This window comes from Vitis vinifera, chromosome 17 (genome assembly GCF_030704535.1).
Source record: "Vitis vinifera cultivar Pinot Noir 40024 chromosome 17, ASM3070453v1".
Classification (NCBI taxonomy): domain Eukaryota; kingdom Viridiplantae; phylum Streptophyta; class Magnoliopsida; order Vitales; family Vitaceae; genus Vitis; species Vitis vinifera.
Window position 1 is genome coordinate 7,351,730 of NC_081821.1, and position 12,877 is coordinate 7,364,606.

General features: G+C 36.5%; 3 protein-coding genes across 4 annotated transcripts; 2 read left to right on the top strand and 1 right to left on the bottom strand.

The window, feature by feature from the left end:
• Window positions 1-353: 353 nt before the first annotated feature.
• On the top strand, window positions 354-4,238 carry LOC100246665 (2-hydroxy-palmitic acid dioxygenase mpo1). Its single transcript, XM_002284799.4, has 4 exons — window positions 354-1,000; window positions 3,638-3,700; window positions 3,817-3,888; window positions 3,976-4,238. Exons 1-4 carry the CDS (start codon window positions 644-646, stop codon window positions 4,090-4,092), a joined length of 609 nt encoding a protein of 202 aa, XP_002284835.1. The 5' UTR covers window positions 354-643; the 3' UTR covers window positions 4,093-4,238.
• Window positions 3,969-5,972, bottom strand: LOC104882308 (pentatricopeptide repeat-containing protein At4g21065). Its single transcript, XM_010665050.3, has one exon. It carries the CDS (start codon window positions 5,870-5,872, stop codon window positions 4,322-4,324), a length of 1,551 nt encoding a protein of 516 aa, XP_010663352.1. The 5' UTR covers window positions 5,873-5,972; the 3' UTR covers window positions 3,969-4,321.
• A 4,050-nt stretch (window positions 5,973-10,022) lies between these two features.
• LOC100251801 (NAC domain-containing protein 100-like) lies at window positions 10,023-12,383 on the top strand. Of its 2 annotated transcripts, XM_002284789.4 has the most exons (3): window positions 10,023-11,013; window positions 11,132-11,409; window positions 11,506-12,383. In XM_002284789.4, exons 1-3 carry the CDS (start codon window positions 10,827-10,829, stop codon window positions 12,121-12,123), a joined length of 1,083 nt encoding a protein of 360 aa, XP_002284825.1. In that variant the 5' UTR covers window positions 10,023-10,826; the 3' UTR covers window positions 12,124-12,383. The 2 variants fall into 2 exon arrangements, with proteins under 2 accessions (XP_002284825.1, XP_059590019.1); XM_059734036.1 differs by having other exon boundaries at window positions 10,431-11,013; window positions 11,132-12,383.
• Window positions 12,384-12,877: the final 494 nt, after the last annotated feature.

Consider the following 12,877-nt stretch of genomic DNA (forward strand, 5'->3'; position numbering starts at 1 on the left):
GTCCGATTGACAGAATCCATGCCTAACAAGAAGAGCACTGTAATACTTAAAAGAGGAGGGGAGGCCCGCATAATTTCGTTCAACCCAAGGGACCTCCCAATAATTTCTTACAGACTCGGCCATGAATATAAAAAAATCGTACAAAGATACAAAGTAGTGGGAATGGGAATGAAAGTTGGGGGGTGAACCGTGAAGGTAACAGGGACCGTTGTATCATAATGGCTTTGTACAAGATTTTAAACGACGGTTAGAGGATACAGGAAAATTAGTACAGCCGCTGTGTACTTGAGCTGTGGCCGAGGTGCCACCAAGTACTACTACCCACAACTCCACTCCAACTATTCATTTGAATTCACAAAAAAGGACTAAAAAATAATAATAAATAATAATAATAACGCTACGCGAATAGCGACAGAACACGCCGACGCATATAGAAATATAGAATAGAAAGATGATGGCGTCAAAGAAAGGGAGCAAGCGTGAAAAGACACATCCGATGGTTTTAGAAGCCTCTGGTTTTCATTATCTGCATTGAAGTTTTCTCCTTCGAATACCCCCGTTTTCCTATCTCCCTGTCCTCGGATTCTTTCCCTCTTCTCGCTTGTTTCCTTGGAAATTCGTCAATTTGCTTGCCCAAAATCCAATGGGAAAGATGGGATTGTTTGATCTTGAGAGGCACTTCGCCTTCTATGGTGCCTATCACAGCGACCCAGTTAACGTCTTTCTACATATGTTGTTTGTGTGGCCTCTCTTCTTCACGGCTCTTGTTCTCTTCTACTTCACGCCTTCTTTCTTCATTCTGCCCCAAATCGGGTTGCTCCCATCTGGGTTCAATCATACCTTTCTTTTGAATTTTGGGTTCCTATTTACTTTGATTTATTCTTTGTTTTATGTGTTGTTGGATAAGAAAGCTGGGTGTTTGGCTGCTTTACTCTGCTTCAGTTGTTGGGTTGGAAGTAGTTTTCTTGCTAGTTATCTTGGGTTTTCTCTGGCCTGGAAGGTATGATTTTCTTTCTCATTAAATGCTCCGGTTGGCTGCCTAGAAAATAATGGCAAGAGGAAATTTTAAAATCTCCAATGTTGGATTATTCATTATTTGTGGCCCCAGAGGGGAAGAAAGTGAATTTATTTCATCGGAGACAGTGAAACTATTTAGGCATGTCGTTCCAAAATTCTAATTTGCTGTTTTCCCCCAAATTCTCTCATCAACCAAACCGGCCGAAATGGTTTTCACTTGGATTTTGTTTGATTTGGTCGCATATGTGGTTCTCCATTTCTTTAGCATTTTCCATTTATTTATATTATGGGGCCACCTGTTTTCAAATTATGATCAAAGAGTTGTTTTGATGTGTGTAGTTTTCGTGCTCTTGTAGAATAAGTTGGATTAGCCTGTTAATGAGTGATTTAGAAAACAATTTAGGTGGTTGGCATCTTGGAGAACAAGACATTTAGCTCACCATCAGTTGATGCACGCTTTGTTTTGAAATGATCAATTCTTTAGCTTGAAATAAACCGTCATCTAGTTCTTTCCACCATTATCAAGCTGTATAATCGATGATAGAAATTATTGGTTTTTCTGGTTTGTATATGGCTTAATTGAGTAACTCAAATCTTCACTTGATTAGATTTTTGCCTCTACACAATATAAATTTAGATCATGTTTGGACTTCCAATGGAGATTGAAATAGTGGTTTATTTTGTGTTAGATATCATTTAAAGGGATGAATACATTAGAATAGGGCCATCATAAGATTGGGATCGATCATTGCAACCAATAAGAAAAAAATGGAACCATGTGTCACAGAATCCTAAAACTATTCCCATGCCCTTGGTTGTGTTATGGCTCCTGTTCTTGTTGTAATGTCTGTGCTCTGCTTGATGGATATTTACTCATCTCTTAATTGGGCAGAGCAGTTCCATGGGGATGTCATATGTGCCATCTCTGGAATATCACAACCAAAAATGTTCTTTTTTCTTTGTTATTATTTATAACAGATTTGGCCATGGGGTCCCTTCCTCCCTTTATTTAGGCTTTCTTTGATGTCCTTGGAACATTGTAAATCTTAATTAATCTCACTATGACAGACACCTCTGTATTTGTTAACCTTGATCTTGTTTTCTTCATGCTGGTGAGGCCTATATATCTGTTGTGTTTGTGTGTGGAGACACGGATTGCTTAGTTCTTGTTTTCAGTAGTTATATTGTTGGCATCATTTGTTATTAAGGTAAACTTATCTGTGATTATGTATATTGTGTAAAATTAAATTGGTTGACTTGGTTCATTGTGTACTGTTCAGGTGTTATGTTATATATGAAACATTGACACCTTCTCTTTTACTCAAGGAAGATGTTATTATAGCAACCATAAACATTAATTCTTGCTTTAGTCTTCCTGAATGCTGCCATTTTCTGTTTGTTGAGAAGCTTGGGTTCAGATTGATTGCTAAGTGTTGAAAAGAAGTCTTCTAATAGAAATGTTTGGAAAGTGATTTTAGCTTTCTGTCTGAATTGTGGTGTCTTTTTACTAGGAAACTAAATAAAACCATATTGTCCACTAGTATGACATTAACACAAATGTGACCGACCTTGAAACCCAACATTAGCCATTTTCTTTGCCAACTGTTTGCTTCAAAAGTACATATGAGAACAACTTTGAAAACCAACAGAAGCCGTTCACTCACCACTTTCTTCTTTTGGTTGATATGCACTTCTTCACTTCCCTCCAATTCTTTAAAAGTGATGCAATGCCATTTAATCCAATATTGTAGATAACCATGCTTAAAATGCAATAAGATAGTGTCAAATACCTTTCAGAAAATAGAATATATTGAGATATGGAAAAATCTGAGCAGCTTATGTCTTATTCCACAACCCAACATTAGGTTGATTAAGACCTTTTTGTTCTTATGTCTATGGAGAAGAACAATAAAACCCACTGTAAATCCCTCTTTTTAATATTCTTAAAGCCCATGCGTTCATTTATCTCATAACCCTAAAGGGCCAAGGCCAAGGCCTACACCTTCAAGTTATGTTTGGATCATGGAAAATTTGGAAAAGTGAGAGCAAGAAAATAAGGAGAAGAACGAAAGAAAAAAGCAAGGAAAAATAAAAATGAGTTTTAAGCTAAATATCACCTTTTCTCTCTGTTCTCTAGTTTTATTCCTCTTTTGTTTAAGGAAATGCAGAACTTAAAAATGTCTGTCATTAAACAATTGACTCAATACCAAGTTCTTTGCCTTCATATTCCATGGCAAACCAAAAAAGAGAATTTCAGATTTCTTGCTCTTTCTTTGCCTTTCCCTACTACTTTCTGCGATCCAAAAGAAACTTTAATGCTTGTTATGCCTACCCCACATGGATGAGGGACATTATAACATGACATTAATGTGCCATATTCTAGCTTGAAACTGTTCAGGTAATGTCCTGGAGATTATCCTAGTCTAGTAATCTAGTATTCACTGATTGGTTATGAGAAGAATAAGCAAAAAGCTTTGTAAGAAACATGATGAACTTAACATAGTACAGTTCTTCTCTGATTTGAGTATACTAAATTTCATCTTATTTGTTGCATCCTTCTCCCTTATTATATGATGGAGAAATATTACTAACTTTGATGTTATGTCAAATATAAATTCAGGTTGTTCTGGCGTCTCAGTTGTTCTGTTGGACAGGACAGTTCATAGGCCATGGTGTGTTTGAGGTGAACACTTGTGTACCCATGAACATGATTTATTGCTTCCATTTCCTATGATTCTATCATCTTGCAGAAGTTTCTTTTCTTTTCTTTTATTTATTTATTATTATTTTGGAGGGTAGAAACGAGCACCAGCTCTTTTGGACAACCTTGCTCAAGCCTTTATAATGGCTCCTTTCTTTGTATTACTTGAGGTAAGAGCTCTCATCTTTCCAAAAATTCAAGAGTGATTTCTCTGATTGGAAGAATGAGCTGGTTCTTATATCATTGGTTCATTGTAGGCTCTTCAAACCACCATTGGATACGAACCATATCCCGGATTCTCTAAAAATGTGAAAGAAAAGATTGGAGCTGATATCAAGGAATGGCACGACAAGAAACAAAAGAAAATTTCTTAGCTTCAATCAGTTGGGTCTGATCTGATACTTTAGTTTCAAGTACAATTCTATGGGCAGATATTAAGAATTGGTTTGTGCACATGTTGTCAAACTGATGTATTTATAAATAAAAATTTGCTGGACAACTCGTTAAGAGCTTCTGAACCCATCCTCTCTTTTGGAACATATGTAAGCAACAAATAAAAACCATATGCTTTGGATAAAATACCAACAGGAACTTGCAATAAAATCAATGGACACAGGAAGCTTCAGTTGACTCCATCTCTAACCTCATACTAGGTTGAAAGCCAATGTAGCTATTACCAGGCTTTGGTTTCTGAACTCCCCTGATATGCATTGATTTTCTCACTCTCACCACTTTGTTCCATTGCCCTGCGCTTGCATACATGTTTGCGAGAAGGACGTAATCACTGCTGTGATCTGGTTCTAACTCCAAAAGTTGCTGTCTCACTTGCTCTGCAAGTTCAAGATTTCCATGCACCCGACACGCAGCCAACAATGTCCTCCATACAATGGAATTGCTCTCTATGGGCATGCTCTTTATCAATCGGTAAGCCTCCTCCACAAGCCCAGCTCGGCCCAGAATATCCACCATGCTTCCATAGTGCTTTATTGTGGGTTGGATGTTGTAGTCTCTCCTCATAATATCAAAATATCTTCTTCCTTCTTCAACCATTCCTCCGTGGCTACAGGCACATAGAACTCCCAAGAAAGTAACTTCATTAGGTGTTGCAAGCTTTTCTTCCAACATTTTTGAGAAGAGTTCCAACGCCTCATCCCCATGGCCATGCATTGCCAACCCAAGAATCATCGTATTCCATGACACTATGTTCCTCCCCTTCATCTTATTAAATATCTCGTATGCTGCTTCAACTACTCCACACTTTGCATACATGTCAATCAGTGAATTAGAGACAGAAACAACATTGCCAAGGCCAGTGTGATCAATACAAGAATGGACCCGCCTCCCAATATCCAGTTCACCCAACGCAGCACAGGCTGAAAGGGTCACAACAAACGTGGCGTCATCAGGTTTGAGGCCACTTTGCAGCATTCGAAAGAACAGCTCAATAGCTTCTTTGTAGCGTCCACAATAGACATTGCAGTCAATGATAGTGTTCCAAGCTACTAAGTATGATTTGGGCATTTCTTCAAACAAGTGGGTTGCAGCTTCGATGTCTTTAAACATGCCGTACATGTGAACGAGAGTGTTCCTCACAAAGACATGTTCTTCAAGTCCATGCTTCAGTACATTACAGTGGATCTGCTTCCCCAACAGATCTGATCCCAACTGCCCACAAACCTTCACCAAGAAAGAGTATGTGAAATTGTCCAACACCTCTCCTTTCACCTGCATTCTCTTGTAGAATTCAAAAGCCTTTTCCGGTTGCCTTGTCCTCCCTAAACCCCTAATCATGGTGTTCCAAAGAAACCCATCTGGGTTTTCAATTTTTCCAAAAACCCTCAAGGCATAATCCATGCTTCCACACTCAGAAACAGCGCAAAAGACAATAATTTTTCCCATTACAAACAGGTTCTGCTCTAACCCAGTTTGGATGACATGGGCATGAAGCTGTTCCAAATGTTTCATGCTTTCACACTGCTTGAAAACAGACATAACCCTCTCCTCCCTCGAATCAAAACCCTCATTTTCGCTTAAAGTTGTGGGATAAAGCTTTGAGAAAGGCAATGAAACAAGTGAAAATTTTGCAATACATTGGTAGCAACAAGGAGCTGCAGTCACCAATGATTTTAGAGAGTTAAGGTAGTTAACCGTCATAGTAAACTAACTCAACTGCCAACATGTTCTTCTCCATACATGGTGTTTGACATTCTGGACTCTTTCATACTTGGGCCTTTTTGGGTAGCCCAAAGTAAACCCAGAACCAATCCAGAGACATCATGCGAGTCATGGGCTCAAGTCAAATCAATACCTTGGCCTATCCAAGTCTTTTAAATTATTTAATTTGTCTCCACAGGGTGGTTGATTTGAGCTGGCTCTTATATTTTAAGCTTCAAGTGAAATCAGAGTCCAGATATGCTTGTTACCAAACAAACAATGAATCAAATTGGGTTACAAAATTATTCCATATCCAACCACCACACCATGACTAACCCCAAGTCAAATAATTTCCCCAAAAATATAAAATATCTGAGAATTAGAAAATGTTCACTATCTCTTTCAATGTATCACATTCTGTGCCCCACATATCCTGTCCGGGCTCTCTAGTCTCTAGCAATTATTCAAGAAATGTTGTGTCACGCCGTTGAAATTTGAGATTATAATATGCTTAAAAATCTAATTTGAGGATGTGATTTGAAATTTTACCAATTTTCTAACCACATTCCATTAATTAGAGGCTAGGGCTGTTTTGTTTTCTTACAGGCTTGAACCGAATGGTCGAATCATGACTCATCCTTTTGGCGGGACCAATAACAGTCTAGATTTGAAAATGGATCGTTTAATTATTAAAATAATGAAATCTCCATGTGCTCTCCACATACTGACAAAAAATATGATTCAAAAATATATTTTAGGGTTTGCTATCAAAATCTTGATTCCTTTCGAATTAGAAAAATAACTTTTCTTTGAAATTTAATGCTGAATTAATCAGGGTTTGAAATTATTTGCCACTATTTAATAGGAATTATACTAATAATGATTATTATAATTTGGGGTGAGATTAATTTCAACCCTAACCACTTTTTTCTTCTTTCTAGTCTACATACCTAACCTAGCTATGAATTCCATAAATACATTAAAAAAATAAAAAAGACAACCAAAATCATTGTGATTTTTGCTTTTCCATAGTCAAACCAGAAAAAGGAAAAACTAGTCCTAAATCAACTTAAGACTTAAGATGCTCTTGTGTTGTCAACTCTAATTTTATTTTTTAATCTTTTCTTTTACATTTTAAGTTTTATTTTTTTATATGTAAAATAAAGATTTTACTATAATTAATAGGATTTAATCTTACCCCATACTTTTTTACCTTGACATGATTCATATTTCTTAGGTTTGTAATTTGGGCAGAATAAGACCAATTAGAATTAGAAAATAATGATTTAAGCTTAGCCTAATTCGAGACTAATATAACCTTACTTTTTTAAACTTGAGTTCATTGGATTGTATGATTTAAATCCATTTATAATATTTTTTAAAACCTTTTTTCTATACGTTTATATCAAAATTTAAATTGTAAATAAAAAAAGATTTTAAGTTCAACTTGAATTGAGTTTGAATTTTAAAAAAAATAATAATAATGTGAACTCAATCCTAACATTTAAAATGGTTGTCAAAACTCAATAAACTTTGAACGGTATGTTGGTTTGGATCTGGTCAATTCATCCAAGTTATCCCAAATACCAAACTACCTCTAACATGACAATGTGAATCAAAAAATTAAAACTTTAAAAATATTTTTATATTTGAACAAATGATAAAAAAAGTAGAATTTAAAAAAACAAAGACGCCATATAAGGTAAGACTTCAAATAAAAATCCAATCACAGCCACCAAAATTTACTACTTTATTGGAACCCTTTTAACTATAATTACATTATATTAGTCTTTAAAGAATAAGTTTGGATGTGACATGGCATGATAAGTGTAAAATTACATCAACTATAGACCCTATCATTAAAATATATTAAAATTCGTTACGGTTTGATTAAGAAAATGGCAACATAATCTATTTTATAATGATGGTGGAAAAAACAATGGATGAGTTTGATTGCTTTGTCGTTTGCTTCACCTTTTGCCCACAAACATCTTATATGATTCCTTATCCCACATCTACTCGTGCTAATTTTTTTGTCCACCTTGAAATCCCATCAATTTCAAAATCCCATTAAGCCCTTGGTAGGAGAAAAGTGTTCATTAAATTATCATTTATATTCGCATTATAAAATTATGAATAATTGAGAAGAAATTAATGTGATTGGACAAGAGCCGTATGGTATTACTATATGATCGAAAATTCAAATAATAATTTAATTTTGAGCCACGCTGGAAATGAAGTTAGGCACTGGAGGAAGAGTCAATTATTAGCTGGAAAATAAAGTATAAAATTATAAATCAGGGTTTTTCCAAGTCTTCGAAACCAAATCTCACATGATTTTCAAACCATCTGACCCCTGCCTAATTCTGATGTTCTCTACAGTCATTTTTCTCAGTTTTCACCAACAGGATGGCGCCGCGTATCTGTCTCTTGCACGCCCACATGTCGGAACAGGAGAAACAGGGCCCCACCTTTGCGAGCTCGGCGGCCTTCACCTGTGGTTAGTGGTCAACCCTTGGGTTAACTTTTAACTAATGCGGGGTGGGGGGGGGGGGGGGGGGTTTGGTTAGAGTTTGAAAGGAAGGCGGCCAGGTGGCAAGTCGGTTGAGGCTCCCATTGGCTCTGACGGCACTGTCAATTCCTTTTTCGGAGGGACTTACGTGGCAGATATGGACATTGACCATTAGATCGAATATGGAGCGTTGGATGGCGAGGTTACTGAGACGATTGAAATTCCTCAGAATATGCCAAAGCTGACACGCGTCCCCTTCGATAATGTGATTTTTTTTTCTTGAGAAGGAAAGGTTAACTTCACCTTTTTAGTTTTTTTAATTATTTACCACCATTATTCTTGCTTTTGCTATCCGTCCTACAATTTTATTTTATTTTTTAATTTTTTTAATTTAAATGCATATCAAAATGACTCAATTACCCTCATCTTAGTTGTATTTACCTCCACCCAATCATTCTAATTATTTTAAAAATAAAATAAAATAAAAGAATACGAAGAATTAAAAAATATATATATATGGTATTAATGGTAATATGATTAATCTTTCAACACCATATTTTAAAAACTTGTTTGACTTATTTTATTCAAAATTAAGTTCTAAACAGTCAAATATGATTAAATTAGTATAATTATAATAAAGTTAATCAACATAATTATTAAATGTATTAATATGAATTAAAGTTGTATTGATAAGTTGATTAAAAAATAATCTATTCCTTAAACAATTATGTAATTTGACATAAATTTGATATAAACAAGGATAAAAAAACACATTAGATTCGAGTAAAAATATCATATTTTCTCACCATTATGTGATGTTAAAAATGGCATGTCAAGCACAATGAAAAATTTGGGAATAAAGTTGCAAAATACGCAATTGGGTCAAATTACTTGGTTACCCTCAACAGAGGGGCACTTGACTTAAATCCAAACGTTTGGAAATTGAGTTTTTTCATGGGTAGTTGGATTTAGGTCGGGGAATTAGAAAATAACGGGAGATTTATTGAACTTGTGAATTGCGGCTTAAATGACTCAATACTTATGGGGTTGATGCCCATAGTTTGGAAGGAGGATAGAGATGTCCCAAGCAAAAGTGTGACAAGCATTTCGTATGTGGATGGTTTATTTATTTAAGTCCCATGAAAGTCGTCTGAAAACTTAGGATAAGTTTCATAAAAAGGAGAGTCATATTGTATTTTAGCTTAAAGTGATCGGAAAAAGAATAGTGACCTTTTCTGATTTGTTTTTTACCTGGAAATTAGCTGAAAGATCAAAGGTGCATGTTTAGCTTGTGTTTGCAAGGTGCTCAACTTCCTTCCACACCCAAGGAGATAAATGCCTCTCAACTACAAGTCACTTTATTCCATGTACACCTCCTTTGCAAGAAGGTCAAACCACATTTAATTTGTGAGGACCCCAAAAGATTAACTTGGTGAAAAAAATGAGATGATTTGATTGGTCTTGACCTATTAAACTATTCAAGATTTATGAGGTTTTGGGCCCTCCAGGGGAGGCCCCTACTTTATCCTAACTCCATGACACCAATGATGGTCAGCTTTCATTTATAACACACCTAAAGCATCTTGCCTTAGATATTTATTTAGAAAGGGAAGGCCAATAGGGTGATTTTTGGATATCTTAGAGTCGAATAAATGGAATCTTTTTAAGAAGCTAAGATGGGAGCATCTGTAATTCTCTATGCATCCAAACAGATGTTACCAGCTGCTGAGATAAACCAGCTTTATTTGGGAATTGCCCATTTCCATTTCTTGGCCAACTATTATTACAATGCATGATGGACAATTGTGGTATACTGATGAAACAAGCTGTGAAGTTGACACCAAAGGCTTCATGGGTGTTCTTGCTGCAGATGATAATTCTCCTTTTAATTCAGATTTTTGTGAAAAAATAAATGGGAATACTTGAATTAGTAAATTGGTAAGTATCAAAATTACATGCAGAGGGTTGGAGATGAGTTGTCTTTGGTCAAATTTTTGAAGGATAGATTTATGGCAGAAAAGTTAAAGGAGGGAGATGAAACAAACCAACCAAGTTGCCTTACATTCCACGTTTCTCTCTCTCCAAACACCAGTATTTAGGGGCTTCTGTTCCATGTATTGCTTTTTTCTTAAACACTCTCCATCTTTCAGGTTTACAGCTTTTAGTTCCATGGCTTCCCTGCTTTTTCTCTCTGCCTTTTGTTGCCAAATTTATGGCTTTTCTTCATGCTTTTCCTTCTAGTTCCTAGAAATCTACTTTCTATTTGAATTTTCCCAGGCTTCTCGGTTGGATGTCCTGAATTTAGAAATTTTGGACAGTTTGTTTGGTACCCATTTGAAATATAGGGGTCCTAGGGGTCTGGGTGTAGGAATTGAGGTAGAGTAGTGGAGGTTCATAGCTTTTTAATCAGAACCTACTGAGATTTTAGCGGACTTTCAAAGAATGGAAAACATTGCTGGACTTAGTGTGGAAGATGATCAGATGATTTTGCCTCCGGGATTTCGATTTCATCCCACGGATGAGGAGCTTATCACTCACTATTTATCCAAAAAGGTTATTGATTCCAACTTCAGTGCTAGAGCTATTGGACAGGTGAATTTGAACAACTCCGAGCCTTGGGAGTTGCCTGGTAAGTCCTCCAGAACAGATTTTCTTTCTTAGTTTCCTTCTCTGTTTCTGTTCATTCACGAGTCTGAATTGAATTTGTTTAATTTTGTTTCCTTTGTCTTGTGCTATTATGAATGAAGGGAAAGCGAAAATGGGAGAAAAGGAGTGGTACTTTTTCTGTGTCAGAGACAGGAAATACCCTACTGGTCTGAGGACAAACAGGGCTACTGAGGCTGGCTACTGGAAAGCCACAGGGAAGGACAAGGAGATTTTCAGAGGAAAATCTCTGGTCGGAATGAAGAAAACCCTGGTCTTCTACGCGGGGAGGGCTCCAAAGGGAGAGAAAACCAATTGGGTGATGCACGAATACAGATTGGAGGGTAAATTCTCTCTCCATAACCTCCCTCAAACAGCAAAGGTATTCCTTTTTCCACTCAGATTTCCCCTGTTTTTCTCTGTTTTTTGCTATGCCTGTTGTCTAATGGACTTTCTTTTATTTTATTTTTTATTGCAGAATGAATGGGTGATTTGCAGGGTATTCCAAAAGAGTTCCGGTGGGAAGAAAACCCATATTTCAGGGATAGGGAGATTAAGCTCTTATGGAAATGAATTGAATCCTTCTGTTCTGCCACCGCTAATGGATGCTTCGGCAGCTTACAACCCCAGGACCAGACCTGCCACTTCGCAATCACCTCACGTGCCCTGCTTCTCCAACCCCATCGATGTTCCCAGAAACCAAGAAGACATATTCGACTGCTTCAACAATCCTCTCCTTGCCATTTCCTCCAACCCTTCTGACATTTTCCAAAGATTCCACCTCCCAAACCCCTTTTACTCATCTCATGCTGCCACAATTCCAGGAACTCTGCAATACCCCACTTCCTTCCTAATGCAAGACCAGCCAAGCCTAAGGGCTTTACTGGAGAACCATGGATCAAACATGAGGCAGAGCCAGAAACTAGAGAGGGAGATGATCAGCGTCTCCCAGGAGACTGGCTTGAGCACTGATATCAACACTGAGATCTCCTCCGTGGTGTCCAATCTGGAATTGGGGAAGAGACCATTCGAAGATCAACACGTCCCATCTACTTCAGTCGGACCTGTTGACCTTGATCCCCTTTGGAACTACTGAGACTAAAAGCAAGCAGAAACAGAGCAACTCCTCTCGAATTACTACTAGTTTACCACTATAGTCTGAAAATGAAGGTGTGAGCCAGTGTATAGATTTCCTCGATCCAAGTAAGAGAGATGAAAGAAAAGAGTGAGAATACATATTATCCGTATTGTAAGATATTACATTATATCTTTTACTCTTAATTTGTCATATAATCTTAAAGATTGTCCGCTTGCTTCACCTCAATATTAATGAAATATAAGATTAGTTGGTGGCTACCTCTCTCGTTGTTTTTCATATAAAATATCCTTATTTGTCCTTATATCATAATAATGTTAAAATATGTTTTGATAATTATTTTAAAAAGTGTTTCTAATATTTTTAACACCTGAAAATTTTTATTATTCAAGTATTATCAAACATATTCTTAATATGTTTTCAAATTGAATAAAAAATTACGTGTCATCTCATTGTAATGCATATTGCGCTAGCACCCAGTCTCGTGGGCTTCTTGTATCCTCATTTAATCATAATTTTAATATGATGTTCAAAACATTAAAGTCGTTGATATTCTCATGGATGTAATTGTATACCAAACATTTATTTAGAATAAAGTGGAGCAGTGATGCGCACGAGCCCATTATTTGTACGATCAAATTTGATAGGTGTTACTTTCATATTTGTTATGATTATGATGTGGGAAGGGACAACTTTTGACTCCATGAAATTCAAATTCTAGGATGTAAAAGTCATGAGAATTAGGTAAACAAAA

What these genes read in the sequence shown, in the direction of transcription:
- LOC100246665 (XM_002284799.4), top strand. Translation starts at nt 644, where the DNA reads ATGGGAAAGATGGGATTGTTTGATCTTGAGAGGCACTTCGCCTTCTAT. An exon ending in GGTTTTCTCTGGCCTGGAAG is followed by an intron (nt 1,001 to 3,637) that starts GTATGATTTTCT and finishes ATATAAATTCAG; the next exon opens with GTTGTTCTGGCGTCTCAGTT. An exon ending in CTTTCTTTGTATTACTTGAG is followed by an intron (nt 3,889 to 3,975) that starts GTAAGAGCTCTC and finishes GGTTCATTGTAG; the next exon opens with GCTCTTCAAACCACCATTGG.
- LOC104882308 (XM_010665050.3), bottom strand. Translation starts at nt 5,872, where the DNA reads ATGACGGTTAACTACCTTAACTCTCTAAAATCATTGGTGACTGCAGCT.
- LOC100251801 (XM_059734036.1), top strand. Translation starts at nt 10,827, where the DNA reads ATGGAAAACATTGCTGGACTTAGTGTGGAAGATGATCAGATGATTTTG. An exon ending in CGAGCCTTGGGAGTTGCCTG is followed by an intron (nt 11,014 to 11,131) that starts GTAAGTCCTCCA and finishes TTATGAATGAAG; the next exon opens with GGAAAGCGAAAATGGGAGAA.